Below are 19,911 nucleotides of genomic sequence, written 5' to 3' on the forward strand. Positions count from 1 at the left end.
ATTGTGAAATGTTTCCGGGAGAGTGTTCCACTAAAATCATTCCCCGAGAGACATAATCGGAAGTTCAGTTTTCCGGGTTCAGAGGCAACGGAAAGAAAAGTTTGATAAGAAGTGGCATGGTTTAATACAAAACAAATGGAATCGGGTGACTCTGAAAAAGATGTATCGCACACTAGGAGAAGTACCAGACAATTATCAAAGACAGGTTTGTTCAAGTATAATGACTTTATATCCACGTTGAAGCACTAGCTAACTGGACTGAAACGAAACTCACTGGTTAGCTTGAGCATTAGAGCTAAACTGTCAAGTTTCGTCCTTTAAGTAAATGTTACTCATGAAATTATTCAGTTTATAGTTACCATATCTTATTTAATTGACAGTGATCCCACTAAAACCATTCAATCTGCTTAATCAATTCAATAAAGTTATGCTTCGATCGGTCAAGATGCTTTTGATTTGCTTGGTAAAACTAACGATAATAAAATTATTATTTTCTACGCCTTCTTTAGTTTTATTTAATACAGATCTTAAACCCAGACCCCCCTTGAAAAGAACCCGAAAAGCGAGGGAAGATGATGCGGCATCCAGAGCTGTCAATGTATCCAAAGAGCCCAAGAGCCTCGCAAAGGGAAATGATGATGGTGGTGGGATGTGAAAATGTACCTTTAAAAAAACAATATATTGCCTGTGCTTTTGTCCTCATTTTCTTGTTATTGTATCAACATAGAATCCCCTGTTAAGATCCAAAAGCTTCAAGAAGCAGAAAATGCAGGGGGTGGTAAGGAGAGTGGCGATGGATTTGGTCACAAAGACGAAGCAGATGTGGAAATGGATGAGAATGTAGACCAGGATGAAGATATGAACTCTGAGGAGGAGGCAGAGCAGGACCATGGGCTCAGTGTGAAACGTAAGATCCTGTTTGAGGAAGGAAATTGATGTTGATCTGTACTACAGAAGTGGTGTATTACTTAAAGTGATAGTTCACCCAAAAATGAAAATTCTCTCATCATATACTCACCCTCATGTCATCTCAGTTGTGTATGACTTTCTTCTGCTGAACACAAGGATGAAATAGAAGTATATCTCATCTCTGTGGGCCCATGCAATGCAAGTGAATGGGTACCAACATTTTGAAGCTCCAAAATGTACACAAAGACAGCATAAAAGTAATCCATAAGACTCCAGTGGTTAAATCCATATGTTCTGAAACGATATTATAGGTGTTGGTGTGAAACAGACCAATATTTAAGAACTTAAACATTGATCTGTTTCTTACCCACACTCATCATATTGCTTCTGGAAACCATGACCATTCACATTAAAATGAAGTCTCCAGTCATATCAATAATATTATAAAAGTTGTTTTATTCTACACGAAGAGGGTCTGCACATGGGGGCTGTCATGTTAGAATCACATGACCAGACGAATACTACTCACTTTTTCTCAGTAACCGTCCTGTTATTTGACACTTTCACTCATTGATTAAAGTAATCATGGTCGACTGTGAATAGTATATTTCTACAATGGCATCTGAAACTGAAAACTAGTGATTTTAAATGATGCTGCATCCAAGCCGCTAGGTGTCAGTGTAAGTCCAAGATGACACAAAGACAAAAGAAACTGAGTGCACCTTTATCCACTGGAATCTTTTGGGTTACTTTTGTGCTGCCTTTATGTCCTATTTGGAGATTCAAGGTCAACCATTCACTTGCATAGAATGGACCAACAGAGCTGACATTCTACTAAAAATATTCGTTTTTGTTCAGTAGAAGAAAGTAAATCATACAAATCTGGGGTGGCATTATGGCGAGTAAATGATAAGACTTTTCATTTTTGGGTGAACATTCCCTTTAAGATGTTTTTTTCCATGGGTTTCATAGATGGGCGTGCGATAGATGAAAAGCACCCAAACCATGTATGGCAAGTAAATCCGGAAACAAAGCCGGATTTGAGGAGCCGAAGATCCTTTAACCCTAAGACTGTTGACTCTGAGCTATACAAACCAAAAACGCAAGCAAATTACAGTTCAAAACCCACAGTTAAAGGTTTGTTATCACTGCTGAAGTCTTCCAGTTTACGAATATTAATGATTCATAGTGAAATAAATCAAAATACCAGTTTATTTCACTAACATGTAGCTGTCCTTGCATATTTCTGTAATTTGACTGCTGTATCTGTTCAACTCAAATCACTGGAAAACCATCAAGAGGTCTCGCAAAAGAGGAGCAGCATAAAATATCAGGATCACAAGGAGGAAAAAGCCAGAGGTTTGCAAAATCTTGTAATTATATGTTACAGTAGTTGTCATTTTACTGATAGAAGAACACTTCAAGGTGCTCTTTTTCAAATGTTCCTGTTACATATTTATATAAAATAATTATTGAATAGTATGTTACATATTTCCTACATTTTAGTGTTGCTTTGAAAATGTTTATGTCCCATTACTATAGATGCGCTTGGATTTTCGCTTCTCACGGGTTCGTACAGGTACCCACCACCATCTGATCCCCACAGCATTCATGGTTACCAAACAAATAACCTTCCTATCAGAAAACAACCCAAAAATCCCAAAATTCCAGGTGAGAAAAATATCTAATTTTTTATTCCTACACATGTAAAATAAACCCCGGAAACTCAGCATTTGGCATCATCACGCTTATTACATGACTACTTATCAAATAAATAAAGAACTGAACATGAAATGTAATTATTTTAAATGTGAGAAGAAACCACATTCATTGATTTGAGAAGAAACCACAAAGTGATGTGAAACTAGCAGTGTTTAAGAGTGGTTGCCAGGGCAAAGGTTAATTCTAAAATTGTGTGATATTCAAAAATATTTGATTACGGAATGCCACGATTGACCAATCAGTCACTGTAAATATTCCAGGTGGGCAGTGAAATAGAAATTGGTAGATTGAAATTCCTACTCTTTGTCTCTATTTGAAGAATTAAAGAAACCAGTCATCATCTCAAAACCAAGTCCAGCTTCCACCTCTAGAGGTATTTTTAATCCCACACCTTCTACCACATAATTAAAAATATAGATTAGATGTTAATTTAGAAAATGATGTCCTTTCTAGGGTGTGCATGGTACATTTGCAAGTCGCTTCAGTGGTTTCTGGTAATAGGATTGCTGGCTTTGGGCTTGCTGGGCTATCAGAAGTTTCAAGACTCCCCATTGCCTACAACTGATGATGTCCAAGCTGCTGCAATGGAGAAGTTTGATGTGGAGCTAGCTGCACTACAGCTCCTTTTTCCCAGTCAGCGCTCAGTGTTCTGGACAAGGAGTAGAAAACATCTCAAGCGCCACCTGCAGACACTCAATCCCACTGAACCAGTCAGCTTAATTTTGACCTCTGGTTTTAAGGCTGAAAGGACATTGAGCTGCCTTGCTCGAAGGTTAGCTGCAGTTTATTCCACTTCCCTTAATTCCTCAATCATAGAAATCGATGGGACCACCAAAACGGCACAAGACAGTGACCAGGTCAAGCTGGACATTGATACAGTTCTGAGGGTAGCATTTGGAGGTAATAAATCTGCGGCCATCATCCACCGTTTTGAGGAACTCCCTCCTGGATCTACGCTCATATTCTATCGTTACTGTGACCACGAGAATGCAGCTTTCAAGAATGTTTCCCTGGTCTTCACTGTGATTCTCAATGTGGATACAATAGATCCAGAGGCCAGTCTGAGTGTAGTGGAAGATATGATATATGAGAAAATAAAAGACAAGTTTGTCTTAGAAAAGTCAGCTCTGTTTAATCAAATGGATGTTGACAAACTGAGCGGCCTCTGGAGCAGAATTTCTCACCTCATCCTGCCAGTGGCAGCAGAGGAGAAGTTTGAGCAGCAGGGTTGTGAGGCCTAACCTGATTGGCCTTTATAGAAAACATGAGATTGCATCACTGTAATGAGCTGGATTTGTCGTTTTGTACCTTTTTTTTTTTTTTTACTTAAACTGGTCTTGTTAAAATGGTTTGATTTGTGGGCCACATAAGTGTACAGAGGGAATCTTTATTCCAAAGAGGTTTTTAAAAGACAAGTGTATTAAATATTTGTTTCTAAATGTTTTATAATAAAGAAATGTTTTTGTATTCTTCTCAGTTTTTGTTCTTTCAGTTTTTTTGTTTTGTTTTTGGTAATGTACTATGCACATGTGTGTGAAGGTGAACATTTGATAATGTAATGGTAATACAGAGGCATTTGGCATGCAACCTAAATCAGCTTAATAATTTTTTCTTCCCATGTCCAGGTGCGATTTAATGACTGATAAGTTTGGCACTGATGTGTTTTACAAGTCCACATTCTCTTTTTGGTTCTTTATTGTATCTTTGTTTGACTAAAAATATTAAAATTAAAAGTGAGTATATTTGTGAATGAGTTTTCATTTTATAGACCTCTGGTTTGGGCAGTTTTGTCATAGATAGATTGTTTGTGTCCACAATCTCTTGAGAGCTTTGAGTATTAAATTGATGCCATAATAAATTATATGGCTTTCACATTTTCTGTCACAGATGTTTTGTTTAAAATATTGTGTAAATTTATTGATACTGAGTATTTGTGTAACTAATTATGTTTTAAGACAACTGAAGGAAGCTTTATTGCTGCAGCTTGTTGCCATAATAAAATGATTTGGTTACAGATCATTTCTTTCTTGACTGTCCCCATGATACCATTGTGTAGGAATCAATAGCTGATTGCTGTTGAAGTTAAGACTGAATCTGTGGCTTCTCGTATTATCTGTGCTAAGGAGAAAATGTGGAATGCGTTTGAATATGGTAAGATGTGTTAAATGTGCTCTCAGTATTAAATTTTTCGTCATTAAAAAGTTTTACTCATGAAGATATTAACATGTATAAAATCATGAGATAAAGACAACATTCATATCAATAACCTTATAAAAGTAGTTAGTGTAGGTCCCCTAATGGAGGCAGCCATGTGAGGATCACATGACCAGTCGAATACATTTCTCTCCATTTCAGTAACCACCCTGATGTTAAACACAACTCATGGATTAAAGAAATCATGGCTGACTGTGAGTAGTGAATTTCTAGAATGGCATCAGTAACTGAAAACTTGATTGTTGAATGATGGTGCATACACACCGCTAAGTTGAAAAAGACAAAAAAGTTACTGAGTGCACCTTTAAACAGAACAGGGAATACCTAATTTTTGTGTTATTGGTAATTGAAACAGTAAAATTAGCCAATGTATACAAACATGTGAGGTTAGTGGTATGTGTAGAACTGAGTGAATGATTGGAGTGGATTAGTGGGTCCAAATTCCATGTGGAGTCTACTCATGAGTCATATGACTCCTGTATCTAAGCAATCTCATGAAACTTTCTTGAGTGCCCTAGGAGGAAGTGATCCATTACCAGCAGGGGCATAGCATGGTATTCTGTGCCACCTGACTGCATATTGGTCTGGGCCCACTTATAAAAAAAATACAGTTTAAAATGTGTTGTTGGCCCCCCTGGACCTGTGGACCCCAATAATAGTTACCACCTTTCACCCCAGATATGGCCCTGATCACCAGACATCTACAGGTCCCAAGTGCTTTCAACAACAATAGCATTGTTTTATTTAAACTGTTGGCCTGTGCAAGACAAGTCTTGACAGTAACAGTGAAAACAGTAAGGTAAACAGTCTTTTTGCCATAGCAACACAATGGATGGCAACATACAAAAACATGAACTTGAAAGACATGAGGTGTTCCTCTTGGCAGTCCTCCAAAAAAAAAATAATGACAGCCAACTGACTGAAAATGACTCTGTTAGTGGGCAAAAACAAATGTGACCATTCTGCCAGATGAACTGATATTCCTTTTGTGTTATTCTTGCTCTACAATTTTTTAGGCGAATGTAAACTCAGCAACGTCCCTTTTTCAGGACACTGTATTTTAAAGATAATTTAAAAAAATAATTCAAATAACTTTACAGACCTTTATTGTAAAGGGTATAAACAATGTTTTCCATGCTTGTTCAATGAGCCATAAACAATTAATGAACATGCATCTGGTCAGGTTACAGACGGTAGGCAATTAAGTTCACAGTTATAAAACTTAGGACACTAAAGAGACCTTTCTACTGACTCTGAAAAACACCAAAAAAAAGATGCCCAGGGTCCCTGCTCATCTGCATATACATGCCTTAGGCATGCTGCATGGAGGAATGAGGACTGCAGATGTGGCTAGTGCAATAAATTGCAATGTCTGTACTGTGAGATGCCTAAAACAGTGCTACAGGGAAACAGGAAGGACAGGGTCTGGTGCAGTGTGTCACAGCATCATCGGACTGAGCTTGTTGTCATTGCAGTCAATCTCAGTACTGTGCATTACAGGAAGACATCCTCCTCCCTCAATCCCATTGAGCACATCTGGAACCTGTTGGATCAGAGGGTGGGGGCTAGGGCCAATCCCCACAGAAATGTCAGGGAACTTGCAAGTGCCTTGGTGGAAGAGTGGGATAACATCTCACAGCAAGAACTGGCAAATCTGGAGCAGTCCATGAGGAGGAGATGCACTGCAGTACTTAATGCAGCTGGTGGCCACACCAGATACTAACTGTTACTTTTGATTTTGACCATTTTTATTGGCAATTTTTAAATGTTAAAATACTCACTGTTTCAAAAGTTTAAACAAAATATATGAACAATTATTTTTATTTGGTAAAATCACAATTTCTATGTAAAGTTATAGCCAATTTTAGAACTTCGTTACCATGACGATGTAATGTCAATAAACATAAAACGTCTGTAAAAATGGCAATCACTTTACAACTCAAATAATGTAAGTGCTTTTATAAAATGACAAGCTTCACATTTCTGCTTTAAACCCTAAAAAAAAATGGCCCCATTCACTTCCATTGTAAGTGCCTCCCTAAACTTGATTTATGCTTTTCTCATTTTCTTTTCAAGAAAAAGTGGTACAAGTTGAAATATATATATTTTTTGTGGTAATCAACACTATGCCACAAATGTTGTCGATTGAGCTCAACTTTTATTAAACCTGGAATATTCCTTATTCTTAACAAAATTCTTTAAAATGCTGTTAAAAGCTCGACTGAGTTTACGAGATCACAGATGTGAATATCTCCACATATCTGAAAGGCTGCAAAAACATATGAAAATAAAAACTGCCAAATGATTCATCATCTTTCTGAGATCTCCTTCTCCAACTCTAACACTTAAACATTTTAAATTAACCAAGACACTAGAATCAAGATGAAGTTTATTATTTACAGATTATTTACAGACAGTTTAGTTTTGATAACATTTAAAATGATACACATCTGTTTACCAGCTTTTAGCAGTCACACAGCTCACAGGTTTTAAAGAAATGAGAAGGAAATCTCTTTTAAAATGCACTATATAAACTTGCAAAAAAATCCCTCTAAATAAAACCATTTAAACACACTTATCTTGTGCAAAGAAAAAAGTTAATGTGTAATAAAAAGGCAATAAAGTTTCAGATAAGAAATTAAAAGTAATTTGACAACAAAAACCATGCTAAAACACACAGAATGCTATCATTTTACAAATCAAAATTATTTTGATCAGAACGTTATCATTCTTTCTGAAAAGACTCCTGTAATAAGTGCAATTGTAAACATTAAACTAAGCACAGAGAAGATGATAAACACAAGGATCCATGTTGATATCTGCAAGTAAAAAGACAAGAGATTTTAAGTGTTATGCTTTTAAGGTAGTAAGATGTAACAGTTGAAATTTTTGAGTGAGTCTATGTCTATGGCCTTATAAATAAACGGATTAAATGTTTGAGGTCAACCCCCTGTGTGGCCATGCAGAGACACCCTGGGGTGTTTGATCATTTAAAGTGTATAATACAGATCTAGGACCTATGATCTTACATAATCATGGATTTTGAGAATAGCAGGTTTGGCATGCTGTCTTTCAGTTATTGGTATAAATAAACAGATGTAAAGTTCACTTACCCTTTTTTCCAGAATCTGATTATGAATTTCTGCAAAGGAAAAATCCAAGTGTTCAGATATAAAAATGTAAAGTAATTAATCATACCTCACTTTACATTATTTTTCAATGTGAAAATTCAATCTGGGATGTGCATGAGGAAGTAAACAAGACTATTTGTCTGGGTGTGCCTCATTACAGATTGCATTCTTTAGAAGTCTGTAGAGTACAATTACGGTATGTTGTTTGTTGGGAATATCTCATTAATGTTAGTACCAATGTATTTACCTCTTCCATTTCTTATCTGGTATTTTTCCATCTTGTCACAGCAAAGTGAGCTGAAGTAAAGTATGATCTCCCAAATGACAAAAACTACCATTAAAATTAGAAGCCAGTGCTCTTGAAAGCACCGCAGTCCAACAAATATTGCAGCTGCTAAAAGAGAGTATAGGGATGAGAGAAGACAGGAAACAAAGAGATGGGCACATAGAGAATTAGCAACTAAAATGTAGCTTAATTGGGTAGTTTTGGTAGTTCACTCGGAATTAGTTTTCAATAGGAAAAGAATCGTTATAATATAAATTGAATGTATTGTGTGAAAACTGAACCCTTACTTGTAATGCAAGTATTTAGTAGGTCCACAATTATGATGCTGCACAGCCAATACTTCCTCCTGTGTGTCAAAGTTTTCAGATTGTTAAATACAAAAACAAAAACAGAGGTATTGTGTAACTCTAAAGTTCAAAAAGCGATATCTCATTATTACTCAAATTATTTACTGTCTTGGAAAGAGTTGACCTTTAGATTTTTAAAACTATCAGCATTTTATTTAGCAGCAATACCTTCAAGCTGTTTCAATTCAAACTTTTTTTTTGCAATCACATTGATTTGAAGGTACTTTCAGGCATTTCTGAAAGATAATAGGTTCTTGATATTTCTAACTAGCATCATTTTTGTTAGGTGTAGTTAGAATGCCTAATGAAGTATATTTTGCTTCATCTACTCAGCTGTAGATTAACATGTGTTTAGGATCATTAATGATAAACATTCTTGCAAGCTTCAGTTCATGGATGGGCACACTGATATTATAATGCATTATTTGTTAAGGTCAGAATAGTGAGATTGTAACAGCCAGCAGTTATATCAAGTCTGAAAGATTTTTTATCTTCAATGGGTGTGTTTTATATTAAAATGACTCTAATTAATTAGGCTTGCAAATTACAAGTTGTCCAGGTTTATTTTGACTTTGGTGCATGAGCATTAAAGCATGAAAAGAGCAGCTTTGACCAGCATGTATTTCCTCATATCATTTTATGCAGGTTAATTCTGGTTTACAGTTGGTTTAGCTGGTAGCCATGCTGCTCAGCATGAAACCCTAGCTGGTGAAGCTAGTTTACCGCACAGTCTTTGTGATGAAGCTGGCTGACCAAGGCAGCTTGCTAGTTATCTAATCCAGCTAGTTAAGAAGCCATGGTGCACAGGGTTGAGGATTAGCGGAATACATTTAACGGGATTACATACTAACAATACAAAATCCACTACAGTTACAGTTTAAATAATTGGTAATTAGAAAACAGTTACATTCAAAAAGTATTTTGATTACGGAAGAGATTATTTTGCAATTTATTATCATTTGTTTAATTTAATATTTAGAAAGAAATAAACCTTGTGTAAATGGTCAGCTTTACGCTAAGCTAAAATGCTATTTCTAGCCAATTTACATGCTACCAGGCACGATCATATTTTTTTTAAACAAGAAAATCCACGTTAGATCATATATTCTTTCCTATACTAAGACCTTTGATATTAAGGAAAAATCTTATTCTTGTGTAGAATTTCTGTAAAAAAAAAAGAAAAAAAAAATTAAAACAAGATCAATTTGCTTAATCTTGTTTTAGGAGCATAAGGTATTTAGGATTTATTTTTAACATATATTTTGTCTTACTGTATTGGCAGATTTTTTTGTGGAAAAAAATCTACCAGTGCTGAAGAAGTAACCCACTGTATTTAGATTACGTTACTAAAAGTAACCCTCCCAACCCTGCAGGTGCAGACATACCAGCACACCAGCATATACAAACAGCAAGATATACTGGTCTTTTCAGCAGGGTTTTGAACATTTCTTTGCACCTTTACTCATCAAGCAAGTAGTTGTGTAAAATCTGAAGATATTTGAACACTCACAGCTCATGACTTGGTCCACAGTGAAGGAAAACAGTGATGGTGTGCAGCAAGCTTGTCACCATTGCAATCACTGTCAAAGTAGGAAATGCATCCTCCAAACCAGCACAATCACACACACACACATACTAACAAAGTATTATAAACTAGTGACCACTTTGAATTTTCTCCAATACAAAAACAAAAACATTTACCACAATGACACAAAAATATAAAACTATATGAACATGAAATGGAGAAGAATTATATTTTTGATGTAAATGTGATGTAAATTTGATATATCTATGTAAATGTGAGTATTTGTTTGAGATGTTTTAGTGTCAGTGTCTGTGGTTTCTTTTTATGATTCTACTTCCCATGTCATGGCATTTACTACTTCAGTTTAAACCAACTTACTAACAGAATCTAAGATCACATAGCAAACAGTAATATAGTGAAAATAAATCATCCTTACTTGAATTGATCTTATCAGTACAATGATGACAGCAATCATTTTGAATGCTAGTTCAAAGACAGAGCATATCATGGTGACCTGTGAAGAGAGACATTAATGGCCTCTCTAACAGTTATCTAAATTAATTGAAAGACGAGAAAGTAATGTAAATCATGCAGTCATGAAAATTTATTCTTGATACTACTCTATGTGACTGATTATGCTATTAGATTGTTGATAAAAAAAAAAAACTTAAAAAAAAAAACAAGTGTAAATTATGTTGTTTTGTTGAGGCACTTACCATTTTTAAAACCGGCCTGAAGATTACCAGGAGAGAGGAGTCAAGAAAACACAGACGACTAACAAGTGACAGTGCTAAAACATATCTCTGACATGCACATACAGTACAAACACGTACACACAAATACACACACACATACACATCCAAAGTTAGATTGGAGGCATTAAAATATGCATATTTAACCATCAGATTTGAATGTATTTGCTAGAAAAAGGTCAGAGACAAAACATCCGGGAGAGAGGGCTAGAAAGCCATGCAAGACTGCAACCCAAATTATATGTGCAGCATGAACAGTATACACATGCATACAAACCACATAATCCATACACTGAGGAGGCAATGTTGATGGAACTGCAGATAAATTAAAACAAAATGTTATCATCAAATAAATTTAACAGCTGTCAAGTTGTGTCCTGCTTAAAGACATATATATTAACACACATATATATATATATAGGAGCAAAACAATTGTAATATCATGTCCTGCTTTTGCAGTTTTACCTGGGGCAGAGTTGGTATTTGAAGTTGGAGGCAATGTTGTTGGGACTGCAGGTAAATTAAAACAAAATGTAAGTGTTATCATTAAATAAATTAAACAGCTGTCAAGTTGTGTCCTAACCAAAGAAATACTGTATATATATATATATATATATATATATATATATATATATATATATATATATATGGTTACAATTATAAAGTCAATATTAATAGACATTTTACACCTAATATTCAAATATTTCAAGCATTTCATACAACATTATAAACAGGATATCATTAGAGCAGAACTTTTTTTTTTTTTCACACACCGCTATTGGTATTGTCAGGGAAATTGTACATACAATCCAGCAACATAAGAGTAATTTTGCTTTATAAAGATGTTTCTTGTGTCTATGTACTCTACAATATATAATAATAGCTGAGAATTCAAATTAGTCTAACAAAATAGCATCAATAAATATTTTTGGTAACATGGGATGTTTGGTCACAAGACAATTCTTGACATCTAACCTGCACCGTAGTCATTATATTTATGTAAATATATGTGTAGATCTGTCACGATTCACTGTTGTCTGCCCTGTGTTTCTCCCCTGTCATCTGTTCCCGGACTACACTTCCCATAATTCCCTGCTCTCATCTCTGCCAGCTGTCCTTCATTGTCCTCACCTGTGTTTCATTTAGTCATTATCCTTTGTGTATTTAAAGCCCTGTTGTTTGATCATTCGTTGTCAGTTGTTGAATGTATTGAGACCTGCTGTGTTTTGCCCATGTCCTTCGTGGATGTTTCCCCCCTGTTTATGTCATTGTTTCCCATCGTGGGTGTATTATTTGTTTCTGTGTTTACCTGTTATTTTGTACTTGTTTATTTCTTTTCATTAAACTCTTTTGCCGCACCTAGATCCAGCTCCTGAACTTCCTTCCTATATGTTACAAGATCAATTATTTGATTTGAGAGAGGATAACAACTTAAATTTTAGACTGTTCTTTGGACTGTATGGCTTCAGAAGACTTGGAATACAGTACACAAGTGGTTTATGGTGTTTGTTTGCCCCTTTTTGAGCTTGACTACTTCACTATATGGTTAAAAACAAAAACCATGTAAATATATATATATATATATATATATATTAGGGCTGGGCAATCTAAAAAACTTTTAAGTGTTTTTATTTTTGTTTTTGTTACAGGAACCATCATTTCATCCAAACAGCCATTGGATTCAAACTATTTAATGTATGAAGTAACATTTTTGTTATGTTTTCCAGTTTTTCACTATATGAAAACTAGAATGCAAATTAATATTTTTTAATCTATATTTACTCATTTACATTGATTGATACATGGGAGACTAATTAAAAGGAGTCTAATTAAAAGCATTATTTATCTATTACAGTAATTCTACCAAATTTTGTTTTGTTAATAATACTGAATTATTTTTGTGAGATCCAGTCAAGTTGATTGATAAACAGATGCTCAGGTACCTGTAATAACCTGTGCATACAAAATTTACATAAATTGAATTAGGTTTGTTTTATACAATAATCATATTTATTCCACCTTAAGGTTTTATTTTGGTGGAATACTGAAAGTTCATTGCATTGTCAGTGTGCATATAACAGTCTACAGTGTTCTTCATTACAAATCTGTTGAAATACTGTCGACTCCTATTTCTATTATCCTGTGTCGCATTTCAGATATAATAACTTGTAGCAGTTACAAATGTTTGTTACAAATATATGAACCTGAGGCACTTGTTTTTAAAATATGTGTGATCCATTCTGAGAGTGCTAAAAACACTGTCACATTAAGATTCAACTTTATTGTCATTGTGCAGAGTACAGGTACAGAGCCAATGAAATGCAGTTGTTTTCGCATATCCCAACTAAGCTGTGGTCAGAGCGCAGGGTCAGCCATGAAACAGCGCCCCTGGAGCAGATAGGGTCTAGGGCTTTGCTCAAGAGCCAAACAGTGGTATCTTGGCGGTGCTGGGGCTTGAACCCCCCGACCTTTTGGTCAGTAACCCAGAGCCTTAACTGAGCCACCACTGGCCCTGCTGTGCATGCAGACAGATGCTCTGTGCATGCAGACAGAACAGCGTGTCACCAGTTCACTCCAGACTAGCATACAAAGACAATGTATTAATTTAAAGGTCACTCAGTCATTTTTTCTTCATTAAAAAAGTAATGACTCCTAAAGTTCCCCTATGAAAAGTGAACCTTTATGCAATGTTCTTGCCATTTTTATCAACATAAAATGTGACCCTTTACTGATAATAAAGGTGTATTTTGAATAACTTTATACAAGTTGTATATCAGCGATTATGCCTTTTTTCAAATATATACATTTCACTTCTATTATGTTACAATTATTATATTATGTAGATAATTATATTGGGAGTAAAAGGGATTGAAGAGGAGTTAATATCAGTTCGCAAATCACAGAAATGTTGTTTATATGTAACATATTAATCTGAAAAAAAAAATGGGATCAACCTAAAAATATAATAATTGATCAGCTTGAATTGTGGTTCTCAAAAATAGTTCCAGAAAATGTATGAGATTTAAAATAAGATTAAAACTGAATGGGGTTTTCACAAAATGTAGAGAGCTACTACAACTTAAGCATTTGCTAAAAAACTAAGAAAAAGGAAGATTATTAAAACTATAAAGACCTGTTTGGCTTGAAGTGGATTTTATTGTAGTGGCCACAGATGTAGGTGCAGTCGTCGGAAGTATTATTGGCTTTCTTCGCCAAAATGTGAAGAAGTCCTTAGTGAACGCACCTCTGAAAATAAAGTTGAAGATAAAATGAAAATGCAATAGGGTATTTTATTTAATTTCATCTTATCAATTCACAGCAGAACTACCTGAAGTAGAATGTTCCATTCTCAGGAACAACCCATTTCACTGTGATGGATGTTTTATCTAGATTATTAGTGTGACTCACAGCCCTGCTCTGAAATATACCAGTATGGTACACAAGTTATTTCACGAATTCATTTGATATTTTAAGAGAATGATTTAAAGAGCAAAAGGACATAGGCAGTGGACTCACATTACAGATCAGGAGTGTGCTGCTCAAGTCAACCAAACTAAAAGTACCAGCAGGTGGACAGCTATCACACTTACGAGCATCCAACATAAAACCAATAAATGACACTGAATTGATGGCCGTAAGTGACACTGTGATAAAAAGAGATGAACAAAAACAGATACTTATGCACACTTATTTTTCATGTCCATAAAGCACATTAAACTGAAAGAGAGAGAGAGAGAGAGAGAGAGAGAGAGAGAGAGAGAGAGAGAGAGAGAGAGAGAGAGAGAGAGAGAGAGAATCTACACTGTTAAAAATGTTTTGTCAGAAAACGTATAAAGTTTGACTCATGTAGTAACATCTGAATTAACTGGTTTTATTAAAATCAGAAATGTTCTTTAATTAGCTTAAACAAAATACATTTAAATACATGTAAATACATGTTGTGGATGAGATCAAGTAGAAATAAATCCTTAGCAGTTTACAATTTTTTTAGTATACACTGTAAACAATGTCTGTCATTTTAACAGTAAAAGACTGTAAAAATGCTACAAAATAATAGTTGATTAATGAGTATTCACTGTAAAATATACAGTAAATATACAGTAGTAGACAATAAAGTTTTTACAATAAAACGTTAAAAATCTAAAACATTAAATTTTTTTTACATTTAAAAAAGTATGATTGTCCTGTATAATTAATGGTCAAAATGTACATTATGTTAAACAAGAGAGTACATGAAATTTCTACAGTACATTATTGTTAAAACTAGAGTAAATAAAACAGTTATTGGGTGTTCCCAGAATTCCCTGTGTGACCATTTACATTTCATTATTTTTGATGGGAATAGTTGTTTCTTCTTATTTTTACATCAGTTATGTACATTGGGGTGTTCTGTGTTATATCTGATGTAGTTTAGTTAATGTTTACTGCATTATTTAAATCTCACATGTGTTACCCTGATGGTGTTTACTGTTTGTGTGAGTGACACTGAGCTGTCACTACATGTTTATTTGTCATTGCTCCTGGAAGAGCCACTATTGATGAACTTCATGTCATCATGTGCCTTTTTGTAGTTACTGCAGTGATCATCAAATACCTTATAAAGTAAAAATCAGATTTTTTTCAGTTTCAGAAGGCTAATATCAAGTTCATCACATTTTTATCACTGTTAATTTAACAGATTTTCTTTTTTTTAACAGTACTATCGTGGTCATGTAAATTACAACCGTTTAAAACTGTAAAATATACAGGTTATGTAAAGTTGTTTACATTTTTACACAATTATTCTGGCTACCACAGCTGTCAGTTTTTTTTTTTTTTTTTTTTTTGGTAAAAACAAGTTGTTTTTTTCAGTGTAACCTACCAGTAATGGTGGACCCCATTTGAGAATAGTTGAAGGTTTGCACTTCTGGCGTGATATTAAAAGGAGCTTCCGTGTTTTGTGCTGGTATTTCATCAGATCCATCACTATGAATGATATTCATTTCTTGACATTGGTCTTCCAATAAACTTCCATCACTGTAACAGCTGATGAACGGAAACATGGAAACTCCACATAACAGAAAAAGGAGACAGTCCGTATTCATCTGAAACGACCATACATTAAAAATAACAACAGTTTGATCAAAATCATAAAATAAATTGCTCCAGTAAAACGTTTTGATATGTCAACGTTTTGATATGATAGTTTTTCGGCAACATTTACTACATTTAAACTACAAGAATAAAAGCAAAAACTTACAGTCTCTTTATGTAGTCCACAATAATGAAGATTTATTTATATAAATCGTGTTTGGTATGCCGCGCGCAAGACCTGTTTGTTGATCAAAGTTGAGAAAGAAAAAAGTGAACCGTATTCAAAGCCTCACTGTGAGAATCTGTGGGTCGATTCTTCGGTTTCATCTCTTCCTCTTATCACCCTTCCGATCAAACAAGTTTATAGCCTACCTTGTGAAATCTTTCTATGAAGTGTATCTGATGCCCTCTTTTGGTAAACTCAATTATGAACTCACACAAAGAAAGTGATAATGATTACAGCTTGTAAAGTGCAGCATTCGGAATGGATCTCATAAATGTAGGCTGTTAGGCTATTATAATGATGCAAATAGTATTTATTAACAACTTATTTCTGCCATTTTCCAGCTGTGATCCTTGGAGATTCTTTGAGACATGTCTCTTTGGAGAACAAAAATGGGCTTTTCCCAATCAGTGGGCATTTTCAAACCATTGAGATTCCCCACTTTCATTAGATAGTTTAGAAACGCCATTCCCAGTTTGAAAACGCCCACAGATTTCCAGAGACCTGGCATACTACCCATACTACTCTTATTACTTCTACCATATGGGTCTATGGAATCCAATTCCAAACTCAGCACTATGCTTGGATTCTTTGGTGCACTCGGACCCTCCTCCTCACCTTGTGTTGACACAATATAGCCTCTATAGAGTCTAGAAACTGTAGATCCCAGGAGATCAGCAGTTACAGAAATCCTCAACCTGTATCTGCATGATTTTATGCATTGCTCTGCTGTCACACAATTGGCTGATTAGATAATCACATTAATAAGTAGTGTACAGGTGTTCCTATTAAAGTGCTCAGTACATGTATAAGTCTATTCTGTATTTATATATATTGTATATATTTATACAGAGATGTCACTAGAGATTCGTGGATAAGGGGCTAATCCTCTTTTAGGGGAGTCTGGGCATACTCCCCAGGATTGTTTTTAATGCCCCCAAAACTTATTTTCATTATGCAGTTTTAGAGTAACAACAGGTGCAAAATCTATCGAAATATGGTTATTTTTTGTTCAAGGCTTGCTAAAATTATACATGTCTCACCGTTTGTGTTATGGCACTAATCTAATATGACTTACTTAAATTCTATCCAAATAAAGAAATTAAAGTACACTCTGTCCCCATCCATCCAACACCAACAAAAGGCACAAATATGGCCGTACTAGCCAAAATCCTTTTTGGATTTTATTGAGAGAGAGAGAGAGAGAGAGAGAGAGAGAGAGAGATGAGAAGACAGAAGTGGGTAATATTATACCATCATTTACCAAAGAAATCTTTATTTAACCCTTGTGCATCAATAAAAATGTTACTCAGAGGTCCACATCAAGAAACTGCCATAATAATATTATATATTAATATTATGTCCACTTTCAATGAGTAAATTTTTAACCAACATCAGTCCTGATCATAACTACCAAATATTCATTTGCAAGATTTTAACCCTTTATATTCCAGTTTGTTTACATAATGCCACTGTTGTTTTTTACACACACACATTTCACACATACAAAACACACTCTGACATCCATACCAACCACACAATTTTTGCTGCATCATTTACTCAATTGGTCTGCAGTGCTCTATGATACAGCAAACAGAAAATAGGTGTTAGGTTATTTTGTCATCCAATGTATTTAATTTATTTGTTGATCTGCAATCCCCGTCTCGATACGGCTCAGCTGAGGGAAGAAAGAGATGACATAGACTCAACGGTATCAAAATCTCTCTTCAACGTTTATTGTTTCAGCATTCTGCTATATGGTCCAGAAAACCACATTCCACTGGACCCCCACCAATGAAATAGTTCTTTACCTTATATGGGGGTGACATACATGTTTCAGTTACGTGTGAAAGGTGAGAGAGAAAAAAACACGTTCCTTAGAACATCTTCAGAACAGGGAACAGCTGCAGCTACCCAACAAAAGAAGTTTAAAAGAGGCCTTCATTATTCCACATTACATCACCAGAGAAGTTGTTGAGAAGCATTTATTATTCCACAATAGGAAAAAAGCATGTATTTGCTCCATTTAAAAAATAACTAAATTGTAACTGGGGCAAATTGTAAAGCAGTGTTATGATGCAACTGGTATTTAAACCTAGCTGGTCACTTCTGCTGGCTATCACATAATTAATGTAATTAAAATGTTAACGTAAGATGCTAGCTAAAACATTGGAGATTAAAAAGATACGTTTTCCTCATTTGAAATAAACAGTTAAAACATAGATGAAAATTTACTTTCATGTGTATTTTTAGTTTTGCTACTTTAAAATGAACTTTTGTCGATATCTGCAACAAGTAAAAAAAGAAGTGGATACAATGACACCCAGGATAGAGTGGTGCACCGACCTTGGTGTGCGCACATGTTTGTACATTTGTACAGAGATGATTTCACCTCTAAATAACTAAATTGTGAGAAAAAAAAAATACTACTGTTGTTACTAAAACAGCAACTGCGAGTGGGGTTTGCTTAGGAGACCTGGCTGGAGTCACTCAGCACACCCTGGATTTGAACTGGAGACTCTTGGGGTGGCAGTCAGCATCAATACTCACTGCCGTGGCCACCCCTAGCTCTGCCACTGGGCGCGAACTAATGGTTCGTAGAACAAAAGAAAAATGAATTGAAAACAACCAGAGCCATATAGAGAGAGAGTTGCGACAACTCCATTGACTCCAATGGAACGTTTTTTTTACAGCAATGGCGGCTCGTGGAGCCTCTCAATAGTTCCCGGAAGTAGCAGCAAACACATGCCGCACCGTAGAGATGAAGCAGAACAAACCGTTTGCGATGCACTTTTAAAAGGTGAGACGTTTAAAGAATAATATTATCTTATTATGTATATTATCAGTACATCTAAATAAAAATAACTTGTAAATTAAAACCTTATAGTTGAGTATTACTCATTAAATTAGGAGATAAGGGATGTTATCGGATAACTAACAGATTAGGCAAGGATTGGAGCTGGATAAAGTTAGTAACGAACACCCTGTTAATTGTAAAATCTTTGCAAATACCTCACACATTTTTTTTGTTGTTGTAATTTTTATTTATATTTAGATTGCTCCTGCTGACTTGAGCCAACCATTTTTTTCTCCTCTCCATGTCAGTGGGGAAGCCATACATTCAGCACACCTTTCTCTGAGCTGATTGGAGCATCCCCATGCAGCACAGCAAACCATGGTGAAGACTATGCAACGACAACATGAAAGAAAGGACACATACAAAATGCTTGGCATGCTATTTAATTTATTAGAAATGTACTCATGAATTGCTGTAAATAGTTATTGCATTTATTTGAATAAAAATACAAAAAAAAAGTAATATCGTAATATGTTATTACAATTTAAAATAACTGTTTTCTATTTTAATGTATTTTAAAATGTAATTTACTCCTGTGATGCCAAGCTGAATTTTCAGCCTCATTACTTTTGAACGGCAGTTTATATACGAGTATGCTTAAGTTGTTTTAAAGCTGAATATATTGTTTATATGAATAAGTATTGTAAGAATTATACATTAGATATGTAATATTTATAATACATAAATAATTATATTACTATATATAGAATTGTAAGAATTGTAAACAATAAGCTTCATTTCACTAAATTTTACATTTACGTAACTGCTGCTAATAGTTAATAGTTCATTGACCCATTGTGCGGTGCGAGCTGGAAATCACCTGTCGCCAGTCTGTCTCTGTACTATCTGAAAAGTCATAAATATGACATTAG

At 34.9% G+C, this 19,911-nt stretch overlaps 2 protein-coding genes across 5 annotated transcripts; one reads left to right on the top strand and one right to left on the bottom strand.

Annotated features, from left to right (window-relative positions):
* Positions 1–67: 67 nt before the first annotated feature.
* Positions 68–4,633, top strand: LOC127620985 (torsin-1A-interacting protein 2-like). Of its 3 annotated transcripts, none has more exons than XM_052094373.1 (8): positions 68–205; positions 510–644; positions 728–907; positions 1,882–2,046; positions 2,209–2,268; positions 2,452–2,580; positions 2,951–3,004; positions 3,085–4,633. In XM_052094373.1, exons 1-8 carry the CDS (start codon positions 136–138, stop codon positions 3,870–3,872), a joined length of 1,581 nt encoding a protein of 526 aa, XP_051950333.1. In that variant the 5' UTR covers positions 68–135; the 3' UTR covers positions 3,873–4,633. The 3 variants fall into 3 exon arrangements, with proteins under 3 accessions (XP_051950333.1, XP_051950335.1, XP_051950336.1); XM_052094375.1 differs by having other exon boundaries at positions 510–641; XM_052094376.1 differs by lacking the exon at positions 510–644.
* A 2,447-nt stretch (positions 4,634–7,080) lies between these two features.
* On the bottom strand, positions 7,081–16,280 carry LOC127621062 (uncharacterized). 2 transcript variants are annotated; one of them, XM_052094498.1, is made up of 14 exons: positions 16,126–16,280; positions 15,748–15,970; positions 14,403–14,530; positions 14,215–14,303; positions 14,020–14,132; positions 11,352–11,396; positions 11,164–11,201; positions 10,851–10,937; positions 10,571–10,648; positions 10,120–10,244; positions 8,550–8,608; positions 8,224–8,367; positions 7,959–7,987; positions 7,081–7,664 (listed from the first exon to the last, which is right to left on the bottom strand). In XM_052094498.1, the coding sequence occupies exons 2-14, from the start codon at positions 15,968–15,970 to the stop codon at positions 7,560–7,562; spliced, it is 1,263 nt and encodes a 420-aa protein (XP_051950458.1). In that variant the 5' UTR covers positions 16,126–16,280; the 3' UTR covers positions 7,081–7,559. The 2 variants fall into 2 exon arrangements, with proteins under 2 accessions (XP_051950458.1, XP_051950457.1); XM_052094497.1 differs by having other exon boundaries at positions 7,086–7,664; positions 8,224–8,370.
* Positions 16,281–19,911: the final 3,631 nt, after the last annotated feature.

The sequence above is a fragment of the Xyrauchen texanus genome, chromosome 27, assembly GCF_025860055.1.
Source record: "Xyrauchen texanus isolate HMW12.3.18 chromosome 27, RBS_HiC_50CHRs, whole genome shotgun sequence".
NCBI lineage: Eukaryota > Metazoa > Chordata > Actinopteri > Cypriniformes > Catostomidae > Xyrauchen > Xyrauchen texanus.

Excerpts from the sequence above, each read along its gene's own strand:
- LOC127620985 (XM_052094373.1), top strand. The coding sequence starts at position 136 with ATGGAATCGGGTGACTCTGAAAAAGATGTATCGCACACTAGGAGAAGT. Across the intron at positions 645-727 it reads AAAGGGAAATGATGATGGTG|AATCCCCTGTTAAGATCCAA; the intron begins GTGGGATGTGAA and ends GTATCAACATAG. Across the intron at positions 2,581-2,950 it reads CAAAAATCCCAAAATTCCAG|AATTAAAGAAACCAGTCATC; the intron begins GTGAGAAAAATA and ends CTCTATTTGAAG.
- LOC127621062 (XM_052094497.1), bottom strand. The coding sequence starts at position 15,970 with ATGAATACGGACTGTCTCCTTTTTCTGTTATGTGGAGTTTCCATGTTT. Across the intron at positions 8,371-8,549 it reads ACTAAATACTTGCATTACAA|CAGCTGCAATATTTGTTGGA; the intron begins GTAAGGGTTCAG and ends ACTCTCTTTTAG. Across the intron at positions 7,988-8,223 it reads CCAGATAAGAAATGGAAGAG|AAATTCATAATCAGATTCTG; the intron begins GTAAATACATTG and ends TTTCCTTTGCAG.